Source organism: Lonchura striata, chromosome 19 (genome assembly GCF_050655825.1).
Source record: "Lonchura striata isolate lonStrDom1 chromosome 19, ASM5065582v1, whole genome shotgun sequence".
NCBI lineage: Eukaryota > Metazoa > Chordata > Aves > Passeriformes > Estrildidae > Lonchura > Lonchura striata.
The window spans coordinates 11,388,808-11,411,330 of record NC_140721.1 but is presented as its reverse complement, the minus strand read 5'-3'; the positions used below and the strand labels follow the sequence as shown (position 1 = coordinate 11,411,330).

General features: G+C 51.0%; 2 protein-coding genes across 4 annotated transcripts; both read left to right on the top strand.

The window, feature by feature from the left end:
* The first annotated feature begins 1,749 nt into the window (after positions 1-1,749).
* Positions 1,750-9,767, top strand: LOC116184310 (C-C motif chemokine 5-like). The gene is made up of 3 exons (XM_031506488.2): positions 1,750-8,025; positions 8,294-8,408; positions 8,875-9,767. Exons 1-3 carry the CDS (start codon positions 7,953-7,955, stop codon positions 8,972-8,974), a joined length of 288 nt encoding a protein of 95 aa, XP_031362348.1. The 5' UTR covers positions 1,750-7,952; the 3' UTR covers positions 8,975-9,767.
* A 570-nt stretch (positions 9,768-10,337) lies between these two features.
* On the top strand, positions 10,338-16,855 carry TRIM50 (tripartite motif containing 50). 3 transcript variants are annotated; one of them, XM_085557664.1, is made up of 7 exons: positions 10,338-10,962; positions 11,883-11,978; positions 13,776-14,006; positions 14,108-14,148; positions 14,702-14,814; positions 15,927-16,114; positions 16,223-16,855. In XM_085557664.1, exons 1-7 carry the CDS (start codon positions 10,525-10,527, stop codon positions 16,496-16,498), a joined length of 1,383 nt encoding a protein of 460 aa, XP_085413790.1. In that variant the 5' UTR covers positions 10,338-10,524; the 3' UTR covers positions 16,499-16,855. The 3 variants fall into 3 exon arrangements, with proteins under 3 accessions (XP_085413790.1, XP_021396035.1, XP_085413788.1); XM_021540360.4 differs by having other exon boundaries at positions 14,108-14,130; positions 15,927-16,855; XM_085557662.1 differs by having other exon boundaries at positions 15,927-16,855.
* Positions 16,856-22,523: the final 5,668 nt, after the last annotated feature.

Here is a 22,523-nt window from a genome sequence, read left to right as displayed (position 1 = left end):
GGTGATGGGGCAATCTGGAAACAGCTGTTTAGCATGTAGGCTGTCAGGAGCTCTTGTGTAAGCAATCCTCCCAGCATATCTCTCTTTTCTGACTTTTTCAGCTGAAATAATTGCCACACCAGGACCCTCCTGGAGCTGCCCAGCAGGGTGTGTGACAGCCTGTTTGCATCACAGGCCTTACCAGTCCCTGTGCATTGGACAGCAAATCCCAGCTGATGGGAAATGGCCTGCGTGGAGCAGCGAGACCATTCCTCCCACTTGTCTCAAGTGCCTGTCTGCATTGTCCTTAATGTACTTTCTGGAAACCTGCCTCCTTCCTTGGGGCTGCTCCCAGGGGAAGTTTAATGGGTTTGATTCATCCACTGTTGCAGCGAGATGATTAATAATTGAAGAAATTACATCATTGCTGAATAGAGATGGAGGAAAGGAAGAGCAAAGGAAGGGACTGGACAAAGGATAGTGGTGCCTTGTGATCTGGACCTCTCCCACCCTCCACCTCACTGGGAACATCCTGCTCCTGGAGCCCATGGCAAGAGACCACTAGGCTGAGGCTTGGTATAGCTGCTTCCTCCTACTGAAGAGCAGAGCCACATCCTCTTTGTCCCTAGCCAGGGCCCAGTGCTCATGCTGGGACCTGGGCAGGAACAGAGCAAGGTGCTTGGATGCGGGACAGAGCAGGCTGTTTCTACTGGCTGCTTCTGCCTCTCCCAGGAAGGGGCTGTAACAGGATAGAACTGGGATCCAGCCCATGAGCTGCTGGTCAGACCACCCTGGGCTGGCCTATTCCACGCAGCCTTTCTGCTGGAATGTGCTGTGGGGATTTGCAGGGATTTGAGAGGCTCCTTCCCAGTGGGAGAGAGTGCCTTGTTTTCAGGTAGTTGAGAGGGGAAGGCACAGAGCTGTTCCTGTGCAGCATCTGTTCCTCTGCCTCAGGTTCCATGGGGAGATGATGGGGAAGGGCTGAAACTGAGCAGGGTGGAGGTAGAGCAGGTTGGGCATTGCTCTTCCTCCCCAGCAGGTCCTTTTTGGAAGCCATGGCTGGGGTTCACCTGTTCTCAGAGTGCTCTCTCCTCACTCCTGTCCAAGAGGCTGGACTGAAGGGTGATAGCAGAGCCCCTCGTGGGGGTGTCTGGCCTGTGTGGGGACAGACATTGTCTGGACATGGAGAGGACCATGTGTGCCCTCTCTTTTTTCCTGCTCAGCAGTATGTGGCACCAATCAAGTACTGCTCAGGCCAGGCAGGTGGGACTGGAGCTCATCCTTCCCCTGTTGCAGGGCTCCGTAGGGCAGTTCCCTCTTTATTCTCCATGCCCAGAGGTTCCTGTCCACAGGATCCTAAAGGAGGTCTGCTCCCATTCTGTCAGGACACCCTTAACCCAAATGGGAAGGCCAAGTAACAGGAGTGGGACCAGAAGGGACTGCAGGGGCTATGGGCCCTGTCTGGGGCTCAGGGATGCACTTTTCATGGGGGCTGGGAGCTAGAGTCTGTTTTTATAATTCCCTCCCCAGCCAGAGCTGGAGAGTCCCAGGGTGCTGCTGCAACAGTCATCACCCTCTTGTGGCCTGGCCTGGGCTCAGGGAGAGGACAGATCCCCCTTGTTTCAACAGGAAAACAGAATCACAGAGCTCCACAGTCCTTCCTCTGTTATCCTGCTGGCTGTGCTGGAGTGGGCTGGCACAGGGCTCTGTGCTAAGATCCCTTCTCTTTCCACCTTGGAGGTGGGAAAAATGGATCCCAAATGGATCCCCTTCAGTCCCTTTACACATTCCAAGGCAGGCCCAGATGCAGCCCTGCCCTGGTGATGGGGTAATTTGCTCAGACTCTGGGACAAAAACAACTTCTGAGCCGAAGTATCCATCTGGAGAGGGCAGAGTAGTAGTCCAGACCCAGCAGGAGGGTCCTTGAGGAGCAAAGATTGTGCCAGGAGGAGCAGGCATGGAAGCATGGGGAGGATATTCATCTTTTGATACTGTGTTTTGAATGCTTTGGGCAAACAGATGTTGCTACTGAGTCTTTGCTTGTGCTCCCAAAGAGACCCTGGGCTGCTATGTGGGGCAGGGACAGTCTTGGTGCAGGATCTGGGAGGGCATTGGAGAGCACTGGAGACAGAACAAGGTGGGACTGGGAGAGGGTCTTGGACAGGACTGCTTGGCTAAGGTGCTTGAGGTCCAGTGGGGCCCTCACCTCTGTCCTGTCTGGGTCTCCTACTTTCTCAGGTGTTACAAGGAGGGCTGTAACCCCAAAACGTCATCTGCTGTGTTTTCTGCACGGAAGCCTCAGCAACTGCCTCTGCTTGCCCAAGAATTCAAAAGCAAAGCTGAAGAGGTTTCCAGATGAATCTGCAGAAGAGCTGAGCTCCACAGGGACACTGAGCTGCAGGGGCAGATGCCTAGGTGAGAAACCAGCTCACAAGCAGGACCTGGAGGTAGGGAATGTTTTTGCCACTTGCTGGAGAGTGTCCCCATGGCATGGCCAGCAGGTCCAGCTAGAGCACCCCACCGAGCCCAGGTCTCTTCCAAGGCAGGACATGGCAAGCCTGATTTCACATAATCAATGGGTTGGAAAAGACCTCCAAGATCATAAAGTCCAACCTATGACTGATCACCACCACGTCAATTAGACACTAAGTGTCACATCCAGTCATCTCCTGGGATGGTGACTCCACCACCTCCCTGGGCAGCCCATTCCAATGTCTGATAACCCTTTCTGTGAATAAATTCTTCTTAATTCTTCCTTTATTTCTGTGTTGGAAGCTTTGGCTGCCAGAGTTGGATTACTGAGGAAAGGATTTCAGTGTAAGACTTGGGATGTAACAGAGTTGAGCGTGGGAGCCCTGTGCTCATTGCAGTGCAGTCTTGGGAGAGCACAAGGCAGGTACTGTGGCATGGCATGGGCATGGATCTGGAGAGCCAGTACATCCCTGTCTTCCCTTTATGATACAGGAAACGTTCTGGCTCTCTACAACTCCCTGGCAGGAGGGTGGATCCAGGTGTGGGTCAGGCTCTTCTCCTAGGGAACAAGTGATAGGACAAGGGGAAACAGCCTCAAGTTGAACCAAAGGAGGTTCAGGTTGGATATTAAGGAACATTTCCTCACTGAAAGACTGGTCAAGAATCAGAATGGGCTGCCCAGGGCAGTGGTGGAGTCACCATCCCTGGAGGGATTTAACAGAAATAGAGATGTGATGCTTAGGGCTACAGTTAGTGGTGGGAGTGCTGTACTCAATGATGTTAGAGGTCTTTTCCAACCTGAATGACTCCATGATTTCTATGTTTTCCATGATCCAACATCCACCAGTACCCTTGTCAAATGTTGTTTTCATGATTCCTGCAACTCCATGGCCTGACTTGCAGATGTCCCCTGTACCTCCAGCTGATGACAACAGGTGGCAGAGTGTGCAAGGACAATGCAACTGTCATTCTGGTGCTTGGCAGCTTCAGGTCCTGCCCGTCTCAAACCCAACACCAAATGGTTTTATTTTTCTTTCTCTGAACTGTGGCTAAACCTGTCATGCTGTGCTGCAGCTGCTGGACAAGCCCTGCTCAGCTCCAGGTCAGTTGCTGCTCAGTACATTGTTGGGGACACAAAGGAATTGCAGCAGAGGCATCATTTGGCTGTCCTGGGAAGTGCCACCACGTATCTGTGAGGGCCACATTCCAACATGGCATCCAGCCACCTCCTGCTCTTTTAGGCTCTTGGTCACAAAGTGAAGCTTTTATAGCTACCCCAAATTTGTCTTGGAAAATTGCATGGACTGCAGCAATTTATTTCTGCCTTGCTGTGTGCTTAGAAATTGTTGGAGTCTTTCCACTGACATTTACCAAAAATATTTATCTGGAGGCACATCCTGGTGTGCCTGTAGATTTCAGTCCAGGGATTTCAATGCAATTTCACAAGCTGCTATGTAGCCCTGATGGTCCTGTTGGACCAGTTGCCCTGGGGAATCAAAGATGAACAGTTGCAGAGGATGTAGACTAAGGATCCCTGATACCTCTAGATGTGGCCACAGCAGACCCCTTGAAGAGACAGATCAATATTTGTGCTGCACCCTGGAGTGTGCTTCCAGCCCCCAACCATTCTCATTTTCCAAACCTTCTCAAGCTTGTCACCCTGAAATCCAAGCTCAGGCTCAAGGAAATTTCCATGTGCTCATCGTGTCCCTTGGCAAGGAGCTCCTCATGTGAAGAGCTGCCTCCCTCTGTTCCTTTTGAACCTTCCTCTTGCCCATTGAATAATTGACTAATTGAATAATCTGTGGTTCCTGCTCTGGGACAGACAGTGACTATTCATTTTGTCCCTCTTTCTAGGCCACTTATCATCTTTCAGACTTCAATTCTCACGTGGAAAGTCTAAATTCTCCTTGAAAGTACTTCTTCTCATCTGACATCTTGCTTGGAGCTGCACCACCCTGGGATCTCTGGCCCCAGTAATTTTTCTTCTGTTTCCAACTGGTTTGCTCACAGTTAAACCCAGTTTCCCACAGTTGTGATCCGGCAGCTCCCAGGAGCACTGTGATAAAGTGATTTCCCAGACATTACTCCAGCCCAGGAGGTGGTGTGGTGGAGCAGGCTACCCTCAGGGCTGAGTTTCCTCCCTCATCCCCAAACTGTCCTGGTGATGGATCCAAAGATACTGTGTTTGGTTTCTATCTATAGCTGAAGCACACCATAAGGTGGAGGTTTTACAGACTCCATAAATAGCCACTATTTAGGATGTATAATATGGAGAAGGTTTTAGAAAACAAAATATTTAGAGGTTTGCATTATTTGTCTTGGTAGGAAGGAGCAAGAATACAGAATGTTTAAGGAAGAAACAAAGCTGAGGAAAACAGTGAATAGGGGAAATAACAGAGGAGTCGAAACCTCCAAGAATTCCTTTTGGTTGAATGGAAGCAGGAAATACAGCATGGTACATCCGAAAGGAGGGAGACTTCATTGACAATGTTGAGGCACATTTATATACCTCCTATAAAATACTGATTTTTCAAAATAAATCTTGTTTTGAAAAATTTCAATCAAACCTGTAGTTGAATATGCAGAACACTCAACTAAAGCTGCTCTGAGCTGGGCTGTGTTTGTGTGAGCCATCAGTGAGGAGGTTCCAGCTCATTCGTCAGTCTATTCTCCTCCTCTCAGTTTTATTCTTGTCCCTGTGTGGATTTGTGTCAGAACAGTGTAGGGTTGTGTCTCAATAGGAATTTGTGCAAGTTTGTTTCTGATTGTGTTGGTAGAAATGGAAGGAGCAGGGGATAGAAGGAGTAGATGTTGATAACACCTGATCTTGGAGGACTTTTCCAACATTAATTATTCTGTGTCTCTGTGATTCTGTGACTCACACTGAGCAGTTTATTAGCACTCCTCAGAGAAGAGTGTGACGGGTTTAGAGGTTGCCACTGATAATAACTGACTGCAAAAATGTTGGAGTCTCCTGACCTCCCTCCCCACTTCAGCCATATTTATATTATTTTCTTGGGAAAAGATAAAGTTATAGTTCATGTAATTTACAGTTTAGGTGGAGTTAGATAGACTTTAGTTATTAGCATAAATAGAGGTGAGGAAAGTAGTATGTATTTCTGAGTTAATCAAAGTTCAGCTTTGGATTTCCATCTAGATCATTCCTTTGGCTTAGTTCCCATTAGCTGCATTGTTTTCCATGGAGTCTCTCCACAACACCACTGTGTCACTCCATCTTTTGCTTTCTATTTGCTTTGATTTCAACAGAGAATTACTGCAGTATCTCCGTGTTGCTCCATTCTTTGTTCCATGTCTCTCTTGGAGTGGCACACCAAGCTCCAGCAGCATTCCTGCTCCTAAGGTGTGCAGGCAGTTTGTCCCTGTCCTTGCACTCCTTCTTGCTGGGCTTTGGGTTTCAGTCTCTTCACACCTTTCTTGTCCCACTCTGTGCAGTGTTGAGGGGAGTGGATCCATGATGGTGGTAGGACTTCATGCCCTCAGAGGTACCAGGTTTCATCCCAGTATCTGAATGGGCTCTGGAACAGAGAACAAGGTAAGTCATAGAGCAGGAAGGATCCCAGAGGAATCCTGAGCTCGTCAGCTGTTTGAAGCAGGATATTCTGAGTCTTTTTCACAAGTAAAACCTCAGCCTTGATTCCGACTGTTTCAACTGACTCTCACTCTGGAAGCTTAACCCCTTAACACGAGCTGGGATTAAAGCGAGCCAATCCATGGAGAAAGAGCTTCAGAGAAGAGAATGGATGTGCCAAGGCTAAGCTGGGGACTGGGTTGTGATGGCAGCAGAGAATCCATGGGCTGTATGGAGCCTGCCTGCCTTCTGTGGGAAGGGGCAGGTATGTCTCTGCTCAGGAAATGTCTTTCCAGAAACCTAGCAACATGCCCTATGCTCCCAGGTCTCCATGGGCAGGTCCTCCTCAGCTGCCCACTCCCCAAGCTTGTAGCTGCACCTCCTTAGCACCAAAGCACCATCTGTGGTCTCACCCAGGCTCAGTTTTGTTCATGCTTAGTAAGAGTATTGTAGGGAGAGAAAAAGGTTTATGTAAAACAAACCCCACCATGGCAGCATCCTGCACCCTCCAATGAGTCTGCCTCACTTTTCCATGGAGTTCAGTCTCCTGAGATGTGCTGATTAGCTATCACATGCCCTGGAACACTTGAGAACCCCAGGCCTGCAATCCACCCTTCCAGGGAATATCTTCATTTCCCTCTGATTTCCTCTTCTGGCTTCCTACAAGGAACCCCACTTTGGGTGGGAGATTCTATTTTGTGATCATCCTCCTCCATAGAGGAGTGAGACAACTTTTGTTATTGGACCACCAGGAAAAGCAGCTTGCTCCTCTTGCTTTTGCATTGTGGCTGTGGTTGCCCAGCACCCAGATACATTTCCTAGCACCATGGAGACTTTTCTCTTCCTCCACTCTTCTGAGGCTTTGTCCACAAACCTTTGCCTGGGAAAGCGCAGAGCCCTTCTGGAGGGATGTAACATTTCCAATAGTTTTCTGACAGTGCAGAGAGAGACAGTGCATTCCCATCCCAAGCAATGTGCACTAAATCAGTCAATCTTTTCTCTATGTGTGGTTGGCTGCTGGGACAATGAACGAACAGTGTCAGGAGGGTGCTAGTGCTACAGTGCTGGAACCAAATAACCATCTTTGTCAGCTTTGGTCTGCTAACATGGTCATCAGCTCCTCAAATTCTCTGTGGGCATCAGTGGCCGATTCCCATGTCCATGAAGAACTGCATAGTATTTTAGCTGTCACTAGTATTTGAGAAGTTGTGATGTAGCGGAACTGGTTCCCTAAAGATTTGTTGCAAGGGATGCTCAAGGACATAAGAGGAGCCCAGGTCTGGAATTGCACCATGCTCCACCCTCTGCTCTGCACATTTATGCATTTTATGTCTTCAGAGTCCCACAAGGAAGCCCCCATTGCAAGTGGGACCCAGCATGGCTGGGTGGGCACATCGGTGGTCAGCCTGACTCTCAGACTTTCCCTGCTCCAGTTGCTGTGGCAGAGGTGAGATCTGTTGGTCCGTGACACAGATGTTCTGGGAAACACAAGTGCGTGACAACCATGGTTGGCCTTCATCCACTGCTGTGACTTCTAGGCAAGAGGTCTACCTACTGATCTTCTGAATTACTAATTCTGGGTTTTCTGCAGAGCCCTTAAGTCAGGGGAAATGAAATGACAGGTCATATCCTGTTCTGTCCTCTCATGGTATCTTATCACCCATGGTATCATACCCTGTGCCATGTCAGGACGCTGCTGTCATCGGGGCTCTGAATGGTTTCCTCTGCGGGGCTGCGTGGTATCTTTGACACTGCATTTTTTCCAATGTGTCATTGTTTTTGGTAATCCTTGGTTGCTGTCTTTTTCTATAAAGAGGGCTGAACCCAGGGATCCCACACCAGGCACAGCGAGGGACACCCTGCAACAGTCCAGCCTCACTCCTACAATTCATTTCCGCCCAACAGGACCATGAAGACCTTCACAGCAGCCCTTTCTGTACTTTTTGTGGTTGTTGTCTGCTACCAGGCCACCTCTTCTCCAAGTGAGTCCAATCTCTCCTCTCCAGGAACTCTCTCCTCTTTCTGTCTGCTGTATAAGGTTTAGTAATGCTTGGCAGCTCTCTCTTGCTAGCATCTGCTGTAGGAAAGTAGAGGCCTGTCTTACCTGGGCTCCCTGATGGGAAGATGGCTGTGGTGGGAGCCCACTGTGGGAGCAACACCTCTTCCAGTGGGAATCTTCTCATCTTCTGACCATACTTCTCCCCACTGGCACTTTTCCTGGTCTGATGTAACAGAAAACTTCTCTTCCAGTTTCTCTCAATTTTTATGGTCCCTGCTGTGTTGAGTACATCACCAGACCATTGCCCTTGAGCCGTGTGGTAAAGTATGAGCACACAGGCAGCCACTGCTCTCCACCAGCTGTGATGTAAGTAGATCTCCTGCTTCTGAGGATCCTGCTTGTCCTGACAGTGTGAGGGAACCCCACATCATACCTCATCCTGACATGGAAAAGCACTGAGCAGGGCTCTCCCATGTGAGAACAGCCTGGGAACGTATCAGAGGGCAATCCCACATCCAAGGCAACCAGTTTGTGGACCTCCTTATTAGATTTGAGCCAAAAGAGCTTTTGCTGGTCATCCCACCTCACCCCAGATAGTGGACCCAGCCAGGATGGTGTCCCGGACATAGAGATGCTGGGGACAAAAGTGTTTTAAGTGCAGAGAGCAGAACACCTGTAAGGACGTGGAGCCACCCCCACCCCATTTCCCTAGGGCTGTTTTGCAGCCTGTAGAGGTGTCTTATGGGTGTCACTGTTGGTGTGGAGCAGGTGGTCCCACTCTCCTCTCTGTTTTCTTTTCCTTCTCCTCTCCTCACTGGATTTTCTTTTCCAGATTTACCACCATCAAGGACAAGCTGGTCTGTGCCAACCCTAATGACAAGTGGGTCCAGGACATAATGAATCAATTAAAGGACCATAAGCACAGTGGATGAGCAATACCCTGCTCTCTCCAAGCACCACTTCTGCAAGGACGTGCTCTCGTGGACACATCCATGACATATTCTATTTTCTCATTGCCTGGGAATTTGGCAGGGTATTCAACTCAGTGTTTAGCTCTTTTATGGAAGGTCATGCAAAGGCAGTCTTAATTTATTTGACATTTTCAGTAAAACTTTTCATTCTCCTTTGTACTGAATGTGTTGAAGTTATTTTTGTATAATAAAAAGGAGCAAAACTTGCAACTTCTCTCAGCGGTTCTTGGGATGCTCTACAGAGACTGGGGTGCATAGCAATGGATGGAATGGGGTCAGGGCTGATACTCGAGGGTCCGTGGGTGATGGGGTGATGTGGGAGTCCAGGGCATCCCTCTGGCTGCCCTGGAAGGTCTGGGACCCTGGCAGGGGTCAGGAACCCCCTGGACAGAGCCCCCAGAGGCACTGTCTGTGATTTCTGTCCATGGAAAAGAGTTTTCAATCTTACAGCATGAATTACAAGCTCTGAGTGTTTGATATAAGTAATAATTAGTGTGGCATGGGTGCAAAAGTAAAATTTTAGGATTCTAGATAAGGGGTTCAAAGGGGACAAGATGGAGGAAGCTGGGTGTGTTTTGTCCTTTTTCTCCTTCTTCATGCCCTCCATGTTTCACTGTGGTGTTGGCATTTTTCTGTTGGTTCAGGCTGGGGACACACTGTTCAACGTAGGTGACAGATATTGGCACGTTATTGTAAGTCCAGCCCAGGGAATTTCTGGTATTTAATGTTTGTAACATCCCACTGAGGGCAGAGCCCCACACGCTGCCCTGCAGGACAGAGCTGGGCAGGGCAGCAGAACATGTGAGAGATAAACAGAATAAACAACCTGGAAACCAGCACAGACGAATTACGGCTTCTTCTTTGGCAGTGGGGATCAGAGACTTTCTACAATCTCGGAATCATCAGTACCTCAGATTCCGACAAGGTGACATCTGGCTGTCCCCCAGCCCCTCTGTGCATGCAAGGGATCTCACTTCACATCCTGCCTGTCCCGCCTGCTCCCTGCCGCGGCACATTCCCAAACTCCCGATTCTTTGCAGCGGGTGGCTGTCACGGGGGATATTTTGGCACAGCTTTTGGTGTGGCACGGGGTCCTTTACCTCGGCCAACATCTCTGGCCAGCGGGCAGTGCCTCAGGGGCTCTACCGAGCTCAGCCATAACCAGACCGACCCCATCTCCACCACCGTCCATGGGGATGTCTCTGGCCACGGGTTATTCCTGGTGCTTCCCCAATCTGTCCCGCTGTCCCCGCGGGGTTTTCTCTGGCTTTGCCCCGCCGGGCTGGAGGCAGTCCCAGTCCTTGGGGCTGGCTGCAGCTGTCCCGGCCGGGGCCAGCTCCTCCCCCAGCAGCACGGAGGCTCCGTGGCCGGTGCTCCCGGGAGCGGGGCCGGCTCGTCCCCAGGCTCTCATGGCACTGCCGGTGCCTCCTCGCCGTCGGGCTGTGCCAGCCGTGCCCGCCTGTGCTGGCTGACGAGGGAATTGCCCGGCGAGACCGAGACCAGCGGGCACCATGGCGCTGGCGGGTGCCCTGGAGCGGCTGCAGGAGGAGGCCATTTGCCCCATCTGCCTGGAGTACATGAGCGAGCCGGTCAGTATCGACTGCGGCCACAACTTCTGCCGAGGCTGCATCGCCAAGCACTGCCAGGACAAGGGGCTGTGGGCCGACGGGCCCTTCTCCTGCCCGCAGTGCCGGGCCTCCTGCCACCGCAGCGGCTTCCGACCCAACCGGCAGCTGGCCAACATCGTGGAGAGCATCCGCCAGCTGGGGCTGCGGGGCGGCGCGGGGCCCGGGCTGGAGCCGGGGACCCCGCTGTGCCCCCAGCACGACGAGCGGCTGAAGCTGTTCTGCGAGGAGGACGAGGAGCCCATCTGCGTGGTGTGCCGGGAGTCCCTGCAGCACCGCCCGCACACCGTCTACCCCATCGAGGAGGCGGCGCACGTCTACAAGGTAGGGGAAGGCTGAGCACCGGGTCCCTGTCTTGCCCCAGGCGCTCTGGCACCGGGTGTGCGGCCACCGGGACCCCAGCACGCCCAGTGGCATGGCTGGGAAAGCAGGAGGGGTGGCACAGACGGTGACCCCAGCATGCCCAGTGGCATCGCTGGAAAGGCAGGAGGAGGGCTGGCACAGACGGTGACTCCAGCACAGCCAGTGGCAATGCTGAAAAGCAGAAGGAGGGCTGGCACAGACGATGACCCCAGCACGGCCAGTGGCATCGCTGGGAAAGCAGGAGGGGTGGCACAGACGGTGACCCCAGCATGCCCAGTGGCATCACTGGAAAGGCAGGAGGAGGGCTGGCACAGACGGTGACTCCAGCACGGCCAGTGGCATCGCTGGGAAAGCAGAAGGAGGGCTGGCACAGACGGTGACCCTGCCACAGCCGCCCTCGCAGCAGGGATAAGGCTGGACACCCCCATTATCTTCCAAATTGTTGGTGGACCAAGGCTCACACCTTCCATCCAGATCAGGGACGCAGCCTAGCTCCCTATCCATTCACATACCCTGGAGGACTTGAGCCCGTAGGTCCCAGAGGACATTTTGCCGTGGTGGAGGGATGCTGGCACCCAAACCCCACATCCCAGCTATGATCCTGGCAGTGCCACCATCCCCCCTTCACCCCAGCGTTGAAAGAGCACCGTCACTTTGATCTCCAGAACCTTAATAGTGAGGAAAAACATAGGGGAAACCTGTGCAGCATGGGGAGGGTTAATGCTGTGAGCGGAGTGAAGAAGCTGCTTTGTTTGGGTGCCAGTGCCTGGCATTGCCTGGCACTGGGTCAGTGTCTTCCCTCAGGAAGAGGGGACCCAGCCAGCTTGCAGTGCTCAGTGGGTGCTGTTGGGGTGAGTTGAGCTCATTTTTCCTCTTTCCAGGTCAAACTCCAGAAATCTCTGGAGACTCTTTCAAAGGAAGTGGAGGAGGTGAAGAAGCGTGAGTCAGCTGAAAGGATGAAAACCCAGGAGTGCAAGGCAGGTGCCTGTCTTAATTTTTAAAGAATAAGCTTTAGCGATATCATGATTTTTAAAAAAAACGTCACCCAGAATGATCTTGTCTGGGGACACAGATTTATCATTGTCTCCAGGCTGTGTCCCTGTGTTCTGCTGTCACATGTATGAGCAATGCTGGAAGCCAGGCTCAGTAACCGTGTGCGGCTCTATAAAAAGATTTGCAAGGAGCAGCATGCCAAAGTCCCTGGAATCATGAGGACTTTGTGCTGGTTAAACAAGTAGACATGGGCTATTTGTTATTGCCCTTTGTTTTACAACATGTGCTTAAGTTCCAAGCCAGGCATGAGCTGTGTGGAACAGGAACAAAAAGTGTTTTCATAACAAAAAAAAAGCTGAATTACTGCAACTCTGCCTCACTCCAGACAGTTCTGGGAAGAGCAGACGCCAGCAAACATCTGCATTCCAAGTCTCTTGGGGTGAAAGCTGGAAAGTAAAAGTAACTGCAGAAAAGGAAATGAAACTGCTGGATGAGTTATCCAGCCCTGAATTTGAGAGGATGGTTAATCAGCTCTGGCAGGGAAAACAGGTTTCTCTGAAGTCCCCTAGTTTTTTTCTCAGCTCCCTTGTCAGTGGCAGTCCAGACAAGTGGTGGTGGGTCCCTATGAGCCCTCTGTCCCCACTGGGGCAGAGGGACAGAAATTGTGAGAGCTGTGTCACTGTCTTCCCATCTGCCTGAGTCAAGGCTCAGGGTTGTGGCTCAGCTGCCTCCAGTTTCCTCTGGTTATGCTTTTATAGCAAAAAGAGCAAAAAAGTTCCATGTGAATGCTTCGGGGAAAGAGGTTGTCCTGACTTATCAAGTCCTCATGACTCACATCCAAGGAATGGTGTACTTGGATGGGGAAAAAAAAGGAGTTCAATTTTCTTTCCTTTATCTTCTTCATTCCGAGGTTTCCTGGCCTAAGCTCACTGCAGTGTCTTTCTGCAATTCCAGGTTTCCAATCAGCTTTTAGGGATGAAGTAAAAAGCCCTAAGGCACTGGCAGACCCTGCCAGTTGCTGGCTCTTCACCTTGTAGTGAAACCTGAGGAGCCTCCTGGGCTCTGCCTTTCTATCCCTCCACAGCCCCGGGGCTTCCTTTACATGGCAGATAGAGACAGGACTTGAGGGAACCGTCTTAAACTAAGAGAGAAGAGATTTAGATTAGATATAAGGAAAGAATTCCTCCATGTGAGCGTGCTGAGGCCATGGCACAGGTTGCCCAAATAAGCTTTGGCTGCCCCATCCCTGAAAGTGTCCAAGGCCAGGCTAGATTGGGCTTGAAGCAACCTGGTCTAGTGGAAGGTGTCCCTGCCCCTGGCAGGGGGTGGAAGCAGATGTTCTTTAAGATCCCTTCCAACTGAAACCATTCCATGATTTTTTTACTTTTCTACCTCTTGCCCTTTACTGGGGATATTTCCAGCATTGTCCACCTGCCCAAGCAGTTTATTAGCCTGGATTTGGCTGGAGGTATGAGTTGTAATAAAAACCTACCCCAACACCTAAGGGCACCTCCTTGCAGCCCAGCACAGCCCAGACCTCTAGGGTCCTGCTGAGCAGAAATGCCCCAGGCAAAGTCCCACTGCTGGTAAACTGAGGATGTGGAGCGGAGCTACAATGAGGTGGAAGCACAAGTTTGTCTCTGGCTGGTTTTCAAATTCACGCATTTATCACAAAAATGCAGTGTTTTCCCAGGGCCTGATTCTGGGCATGGATGCCAGAACATCCAGCTCTGTCTTGGCTGCCTAGATAATGTTCACCCCATGAATCTTCTTATCCCAAGGAGACAGTAAAGAAAAAGCGGGAGAGGATTGTAAGTGAGTTTGGGAAGCTGCATCGACTGCTGGCTGATGAGGAGAAGCTACTGCTCCAGAAGCTGGAGGAGGAAGAGAAGCAGATTCTGCTGCTGATCAATGAAAACCTGGCCAGGCTGTTGGAGGAGAAGTGCTTGCTGGAGGAGCTGATCCTGGAGATAAAGGGGAAGACCCAGCAGCCAGCTGATGGGCTGCTCAAGGTTAGGCTTTGCCACCAGCACCACTAACTTAGCCCCAGTGCCTTTGTCACCTGGGTGGGTGGCTTGGCCCAGACAAACCCAGAGTCATTTTTGTCTTCTAGGACGTGAAAAGCATCCTGAGTAGGTGGGTGATTTTTTCCTGGTAGGTGCCATGATTATTCCTGGTAGGTGCCCATGATTATTGCTGGCAGGTACCCATGGTTATTTCTGGCAGGTACCATGGTTGTTCCTCTGACTGTCTGGATGCCTCCAGGCTCTGAGGCAAATGTTTATGTCTCTTCCACAACAGCCACCCCATCCTCTCTGCCCAGCATCTGCTTTGGTCCTCCTGGGGTAGACACAGGAGGGACTGAGGCAATCCCTCAGAGGTTCCGTCCTCTTTTTTCAGGGGAAAGAGCCAAGGTCTTGCCTGTTTTGTGACATGTGAGCTGCATCCCCTCCTAAGGGATGTGCTGCCTAGAGTCTCTGTTCCTTCTTTCCCCAGCAGCCTAGCACTGCTGCTCCCTGTATCGTTTAACTCTGATCTCATTTGGATTGCCAATATGCAAGTAATTATCCCCGGTGCTCTTCCCAGCCAGAGCTCCAGGGAGGGGATGGGCAACAAAAGGGCAACAAAAGGGCACTGACCCACTCCTACTGGAGGGGGGCCATGGGAAGGCTCTGGATACAGCCCAAGGGCATCCCTCCCTTCTTAGGTGTGAAGGGGTGAAGCTTCAATCCCCCAAGGCTGTGTCTGTGACCCTGAAGGAAAACTACAGCATTCCTGAGCACTGCCTGGGCATGAGAGACATGCTGAAGAAGTTCAAAGGTGAGAGAAGTTCAAAGGTGAGGGAAGTTCAAAGGTGAGAGGACATTTGGGCTCTAGTTTTCCCCAGTACCCTGGGGCACAGGGAGGTTTTTCCAATAGGCTTTGTCCAGCTGCTCCAAGTTTGGGCACTGATGAGTTCAGGCCAGTTTTGTGGTGGGAAGACTTATGGCCTTGGATGGATTGTGAGGGGACCCTGAAGCTCAGGATGTCCCTTGGGGGTTTCAAGCACCATGTTGCCCATGACCTCTTGCTTTCAGAACTCTTTCTGAAGCTGTGGAACTGCCCTCTTTGACTTGGCTCTGTATCCTGATGCGGCGAGAGCTGGTCCTGGATGGTTGGGACGGATGGAGATGAGAGATCTCCAGAGTCCAGCCTTAGGATATACAGTTTATTGTGCGGACCCTGCTCAGAGTTGCCAGCTGCAGCTCGGAGCAGGCCCCAAGGAGTGGGAGCAGGGCAATATAAGTCCAAGAGAGGGCAAGAGAGCTCCAAGAGAGTTCCAAGGCCCAAGAGAGCAGAGAGAAGGGCAGGAAAGGAATAAGAAGAAGCTCTGGTCTCCTGGGAACACCTTATCAAGAGGGTTTAAGAGGGGGGTGCAGAAAAGGACTTTGGACCAGTGGGGTTACAGATACATCATACTTCACGGGAGGGTTACAAACGCAAGATAAACTCTACATTTTTGAGGAATGATACAGAACACTTTATCTGACCCTTTGATTTGTCTGTGGGTCAAAAAAGGGAGTTACCTTCTACTAGCTACACCACTGTCCACTAGTGCTTAGCAACCAAGGTCTGCCATTTCAAAGCCCATTTTCATCTCAATCTGTCTCACATTTTCTGCAGTTTCCAAATTCCCCACTAGGCAATCATAAGGCCTTCTTATTTCATCTTCCCCAACAGCCTGACACCAAATATTTCAATGTGTCTGATTTTCTATATTACATTTCCCCACTGCTAGGCAGTGCTGGAAGCTGTGCAAAACCACAAGCAAATAATTGTGGGATGTGGGATGGTTTGGGAGAGCCCAGCATTCAGGTCACAGGCACCTGCTTGTGTCTGTGTCTGCAGATGCCTGAAGCCTTTTCCACCCTTCCATCCTTCTCTCTGTGTAGTGGACGTGATTCTGGACCCAGACACAGCACACCCAGACCTCACTGTGTCCGAAGACCGCAAGAGCGTGCGGCGCGGGAGCAAGAAGCTGCTCCTGTCCCTCTTTGACAGCCCCAAGAGGTTCGGCACTGCCCCGGTGGTGCTGGGCAGTCCGGGCTTCTTCTCGGGCCGCCACTACTGGGAGGTGCAGGTGGGGGACAAGCCCGAGTGGGGCCTGGGGCTGTGCCAAGAGGCTGCTTGCCGGAAAGGCTCTGTCCTCTTCTCCCCCAACAATGGTTACTGGGTGCTGCGGCTGCAGAACGGGGGCACCTATGAGGCCCTGACCGTCCCCACCTCCCCCATCACCCTGAGCGTGAGACCCCGGCGCGTTGGGATCTTCCTGGACTACGAGGCAGGAGAGATCTCCTTCTACAACGTAAGCGACCGCTCCCACATCTACACCTTCACCGACAAGTTTTCCGGCAATCTCCGGCCTCTCTTTTTCTTGGGTGCCTTTTTGGGGGGCAGAAATGCAGAACCCTTGGTTATCTCCTGGGTCAGGGACCCACAGGGAACCGGATGCATCATATTGTGAGAGTGGCTGCTCTGGTTTGTCACTGGTGGGCACAGACCTGGGAGCCCAACCAGCTTCTCCCAGTGAGTGGGGCAGCACTAGGGGAAAACCTCAGTGCCCTGGTGAGTGTCCTGGCAGGATTCTTAAATGGTTCTGGCTGCTGGGGTGACCTGCCATGTGTGACACCCATTGTGTGGCATGTGTTGGGAAGGCACTTTGCAGCAGCCAGTAGTGGGGACAGGGGAGTCCCCTGATCACTGACACCCTGATACTCATCTCACAGGCTGCCAGAGCAAGATATGTGCCCAGCCTGCTGTGTAGTGCTGACTTTGATGTGAATTGTATTGGAATAACACAATAAAGGTTTGATTTGGGGAACCTGGTGTGGTTCAGGCTGCTGGCGAGCTCTGGGCCGCTCTCCCCACGGTGGGCACCACGAGCGGCCGCTCGCGCCTCAGCCCCAGCAGGGCTTGGCCGCAGCTCTGGGCCCTCACCCACAGAAGTGGCCCATAAAAATGCACCCATGTCAGAGGATCGAGGCAAAGGAAAAGGGAAGGACCCTTGCTTCTCCAAGCAGTCTTTATTTCTCCCCGTGCAGGGAGCAGCATGGGTGACAGCGCAACAGCTCAAAGGGAGGGCAGAGGCAAAGGGCACAAAGTAGAGAAAAATGACAACTTTTAAAGGGAGGCTGTCCCCAGGGGGGAGACAGCCTAACAACAAATCAAGAGCCAGATAGGAGGAGGATGGGGTGGGTATATGTACATGAAACCAATGGGGAAGGAGAAGGGGAGAGTGCATACCTAATGTGCCAATGAGTGAAGATAAATAATCATGACTTGACAATGAAGCTTCTAGATAAATGGATGTAGCAAATAATGACAGACAAGCTGCAGGGGCAGGATTTGGAGGATGGGCAGGGAAGGATCTGGAAGTAAGGGAAGCATACACGAGTACTGTGATGGGGAAAGGTGGGAAAACAGGTGGAAAACAACGTGGGGGAGAGACTATTAGGAAAACTGAACAGAGGTGAACAGGAAGAAACAATTACAATATTTTAAACAATTTCTTAAACATAAACTTCAAAATCCCACTACCACAATGAACGGTTTGGGTTTGTAGTGCTGCTACTCTGAAATATCTGAGAAGGTAAAGGGTGCTGCTAGACCTGACCCTCTCCAGTCCAGAGAGACTCCTTGAGAGATCCTGCTGTGGCATCTGTGGGACACGGCAGGGATTTGGGAGTGGCAGCTGCCTGTGTGGTGGCTTCACCCCCAGCTTGTGGCCTGTAATGAAGAGAGAGGATATCTGGGTGTGGGTGGTCCCTGGGCTGCTGTCTCTGGTCCCCTGGTCAGAAGATCCCCTCCAAGTCTGTCAACTTCAGCCCCTCCACCCCCCCTCAAAACCCCATGGGTTGGAAAGCTCCAAGTGTGGGGAGCTGCCTATCACAGGTCAGGGGTACTTCTGGGCTGCAAGATCCAGGGAAAGAAAAATAGCCCATACTCTCTCCAGTGTTTATCTGTGGTCTGTCCATCCCCTGGGACATCCTTCTCCAGGCTGTCTTGCTGCCCCAAGGCTCTTGCCTTGAATAGGCTGCCAGTGTGTCACTGGAGGAAAAGCTGATCTGAACTTGAGTGGGGCCATGGTCTCTTTGCACAGGGCCAGGAGACACTGCCCTGGGTGTACAACACACTGCCCCATGGCACATGGTCTGCAATCAGTGCCACCAGCCCTGGACTACCAGCTGGAGTGGCTATGCAGTGTGTCCTTCAGACAGAAATCAAGGAGCTGCGCAAGTTGAAGTCTGATTCAATGCAAATAAAATGAGATTCGGTAAAACATAGTCTGAAATGCTCATCACAATTTATCATAGAGTCCTGGACTCTATGATTTGTTTTGGGTTGGAAAGAACTTTAAAGCTCATGTTGTTCCACCCCGTGCCATGGGCAGCAACACTTCCCACTATTCTGGGTTGCTCCAAGTGCTGCCCAACCTAGCCTTGGCACTTCCAGGGCTGGGCAGCCACAGCTTTTCTGGGCAACCTGTGCCAGCTCCCCCCCAACCCTCAGAGGGAAGAATTCTTTCCCATATCCCATCTAACCCTGCTCTCTGGCAATGGGAAGCCATTCCCCCTTGTCCTGTCACTCCAGGCCCTTGTAAATTGTCTCTCTCCAATTCTCTGGGGATGTCCTGGATGATGCTTTAGGAGTCTTCTAGTAAATAAATTAGCTGGACTGGGAGAGCAGTTTTTCTTGACTGAGTTTTGCTGTGTTTTGGGGAGTCCCACATTCCTTCAGGATCTTTCTTTTGGAGGCTGCACAGTAGAGAGAATAGACTAGTGAGACAAGCTCTGTCACAGCTTTGCCACATTCCAGGAGGGAGAAGAATGATAGGTCTTAGTGAGTCCTGCAGTGCATTGACACCCTGGAGATTGTGATCTTACATTCACTCCATGGAGAAGGAATTTATGGAGCCTGAGGAGATAAGAAAGGACATGAACTTCAAGGCCCTAACAAAGAGCTGAAAGCAGAGGCAGTTGGTGGAGGGAGTGGTGAGGATAGCCATGGAAACCTGTTGTGCAGGGAAGGAACCAGGGTAAATGTCACTGAACTAGGAGTGGGAGGAAGTGATGAAATAGAAACTGTCCAGAGCAACCTGCTTCTGGCAGGTGTCAGACAAGTGGCACTTGTTGCAGTGCTGGGGAGGTAAAGCATTTCCAGAAGAAGCAGAAGGAAGTGCAACAATTCCGAGATCTTGCAAGTAGGGGAAGAAATGAATGAGCAGAAAGGATGTGAGCTCACCCCAATGCAGCATCCAAAGTGTTTCTAGTAATTGTGAATCTGCCTCCCCCAGGAAGGACAGTGGAGGTCAAAGGTATGAGATAGCTCTGAGTAGGCTCCTATATTTTCCATCTGGTCGACTCTACATCATGTGCTTCCAAGGAACTGCTTGAAGCAGATACCAGTCTGCCCTCTGATGCCCAGGCTGGTTGGCAGTCGGCAGCTGGAGAGCAGCTGGGAGCACTGGGACCTGGTTTTGGGAGCTCCCTGCTGCCCTGAAACTGAGCCTGGGGTGATTTGCAAGCAGGATTTCTCTCTAAGCCACGGCAAGTGGAGTTTGTCCCTGTCTTTGGTGGTAGTGCATTGATAACCTCCACACAGACCCTGTCTTGCAAGGACCAGATCCTGCTCAGCCTCATCCAGAGGGAATGGCTGCACAGCACAGCAGAGAATCATAGAATCATGGAATTGTTCAGGTTGGAAAACACCTCTAAGGTCATTGAGTTCTAGTATTAGCCCAGCCAAGGTCTGTTCTGCTCAAGGAGTGTGGTTTGGCTGAGGGCAGGAATCCCTTGAGATACCAAATCCAGCAGAGGGACCATGGATTGGCTGTTCCTGTTTTTCTGAGCAATCAGTAGATTAAAATAACACTTTAGGCACTGGCTTCTGGGGCAGTTTTCTCACCCCCAGGCACTGGTGATGTCCCCTGTTAGGATTCAGCACAGTTAACAGACCTGCAGCTTTAGAAATGTGATTTCTCAAAAATGTTGCATCCTCCTCTTCTAGGAGAAAATGCTTCATCATCTCAGGGCTATGCGAGTCATCGTCTGCATCTTTCTAAGAATTCAGCGGAAATGTTCTTTTGGGTCCTCATGGCCACTTCCGCCTTTTGTTTGCCATCATAGGGAAGGCAACGGCCAGGCACAATTTCTTCTGTAATATTTATGTGTCTTCCTTAGCCCTGGAAGTCTGGGATATTTCATCACTTTAGGAAAACACTACTTTTGTATGTAGCATACATACCCATCCCCTTTTACATTATATTTTTGGATTCTGGTGCCTCAGAAGTGACACACCCTATGTTCACAGTATCTCTGGGAAGAGCTGTTCTGGATGTAGGACTGAGCCTTCCCTCCCTGTGGCAAATCAGGGCCCTGGGATGGGGAGGAAGGCATGGAATTGGCACTTCTGGGTGCACAAACACTTTGCCTTCAGTGTGTCTAATTCCTCTCTGAAAAGTGGAGATATAAAAGGTCAGACCATGATCATTGAATGACTTCACATCCCCATCAGCATAGCCCAGCTCCTCCTTCTGTGAGATGATGGACTGAAGCCTCCAATTCCTCTGGTATTTGGTGTACCTCAAAATGCCTACAGACACACTAGAGTGATGTAAACAGCAAATATAAATAAATAAATAAATAAGGCAGCAAATGCATGTGCACATATAATAATGATATTCTTATCATAGTAATAAATGAATTTTTGTTCACAACTAAGCTTGCATAGGAATTTTGTCAAAACAAAGCAAAAAAACCCTTTACCAAACAAACCAAGCCCCACAAAACAAAACAAACAAACAAAAAAGAGAAGTATTTTTATATACACTGTACAAAACATTCAGTAAATGTCACACTCTGATTTCAGGATGAGTAGTTGACAAAATCCAAAACCCTTGATAGTACTTTTCTTGTTTTGAGCTGAATCCAGAGAAAATTCCCCAGAAAACCATCCTCCTCTTGGTCCCAGCCCCACTTTTCTCTTCATCTGTTGCCCCAAGCTTAAGGATCCCTTCTAGTTCAGCATGTTCTGTGATTCTGCCGTCCACCTGCTTGAGCACCCCAGGAGATTGTTTATGGGAGCCCTTGAGCCCCAGCCATGAGCTTCCTAGGGAGAAAAAACTCTTTACCATGAGGATGAGGAGGCCCTGGCACAGATTGCCCAGAGCAGCTGTTGCTGCCCCAGCCCTGGCAGTGTCCAGAGCCAGGCTGGATAGGGCTTGAAGCAACCTGAACAGTGGAAAGTTGTAGCAGCAGCTCTCTGTCTACAGAGAGCAGCACAACTTTCCCAGGTATTGTGCTGGGAAAGGCTGTGAGAAGATCAGAGAAAAAAATGATAAATAATTCTTATCTTCATTTGCTGCACCTGTTGTTGTGGTTTCTTAGTTGGCTGTCATGGCTTGGAAAGGCTGCCCTCCTGCTAAGGAAAGCAGGAGCCTCCCCTGAAATGGAAAAATGTAGATCCCTTCCCTCCAAATTTTTATAAATTAAGGGAGGCTCTCTGGCAAAAATATGGGAGCAGGAATAACAGTTCGTGTTGCCGGCAGCAGGGTTCCTTTCTCTCTCCCCCTTTTCACAAATCAATGGGAATAACCATTCTCGGCTACCATTTGTTGCCGTGGGACCAGCTCCGGGCGGGGGCCGGTGGGACACAGCGGGAGGGGGGGGAGAGGTGGCCGCCGCTTTTCCCCTTCGGCTCTGCGAGGCTCAGTTCTAGCGCGGGAACAGACGAAATGGCGACACGGGGCTTGGGTACAGACACGTGTTTATTGTGGGAGCATGTCCCCGAGACACTGGGGCACCGACCCGGCATCGGTTATTCCCCGTGCCGGGGTGGGGGGAACCTGAGCTGCAGCCAAAGGGACGGGAGGCAGGGGAGAGGGGCAGGGAAACCACGGGGACAGCGATGGGAAAGGCGGCGGGGCAGGGACAGACCGCGCAGCGAGGGGAAAGGACGAGGGAACAAAGGGCTGGGACAAGGTACTGCGGGAGGGAGGGGGAACGCGCGGGAAGGGGGGAGGGGGAATGGCGGAAGAAGGGAAAATTACAAACCCCCGCAAGTTCTTTATTAGGGAAGAAAATAAAAAGATAAAATAAACAATGCAGTGAACCAAAACAACACTGACAGAGTCAGAATACAACCTGACCCCCTGTTGGACAGGGTGTTGGCAGCAGTGCAATTGAGAATTAAGGCTTCAGTCCTCCTGGAGTGCCAGCTGTGGTTCTGTGAGAGCAGTGATCCTGTAGAAAAGGGTGTAGATTTCCTCTGAAGATACAGTGGAAGAGGCAGCTGTTCCTCTGGGAAATCCAGCGCAGAAAAAGCCATGCTGGTGTTCCAAAAACTCAAGATTATATCCAGGTAGGAATGCTTGGCTCCTCCCTCTGGGCAGAGCATCTCCCAGTGGGATGTTACAGCTCTTACAAGTCAGGCAGTGACAATAGCCCATCATCAGCAGATGTCTCCCCTGAGAGATGATTGATTGTGGAATA

Excerpts from the sequence above, each read along its gene's own strand:
- LOC116184310 (XM_031506488.2), top strand. The coding sequence starts at position 7,953 with ATGAAGACCTTCACAGCAGCCCTTTCTGTACTTTTTGTGGTTGTTGTC. Across the intron at positions 8,026-8,293 it reads CCAGGCCACCTCTTCTCCAA|TTTCTCTCAATTTTTATGGT; the intron begins GTGAGTCCAATC and ends CTTCTCTTCCAG. Across the intron at positions 8,409-8,874 it reads TGCTCTCCACCAGCTGTGAT|ATTTACCACCATCAAGGACA; the intron begins GTAAGTAGATCT and ends TTTCTTTTCCAG.
- TRIM50 (XM_085557662.1), top strand. The coding sequence starts at position 10,525 with ATGGCGCTGGCGGGTGCCCTGGAGCGGCTGCAGGAGGAGGCCATTTGC. Across the intron at positions 14,007-14,107 it reads CAGCTGATGGGCTGCTCAAG|GACGTGAAAAGCATCCTGAG; the intron begins GTTAGGCTTTGC and ends TTTGTCTTCTAG. Across the intron at positions 14,149-14,701 it reads AGGTGGGTGATTTTTTCCTG|GTGTGAAGGGGTGAAGCTTC; the intron begins GTAGGTGCCATG and ends CTCCCTTCTTAG.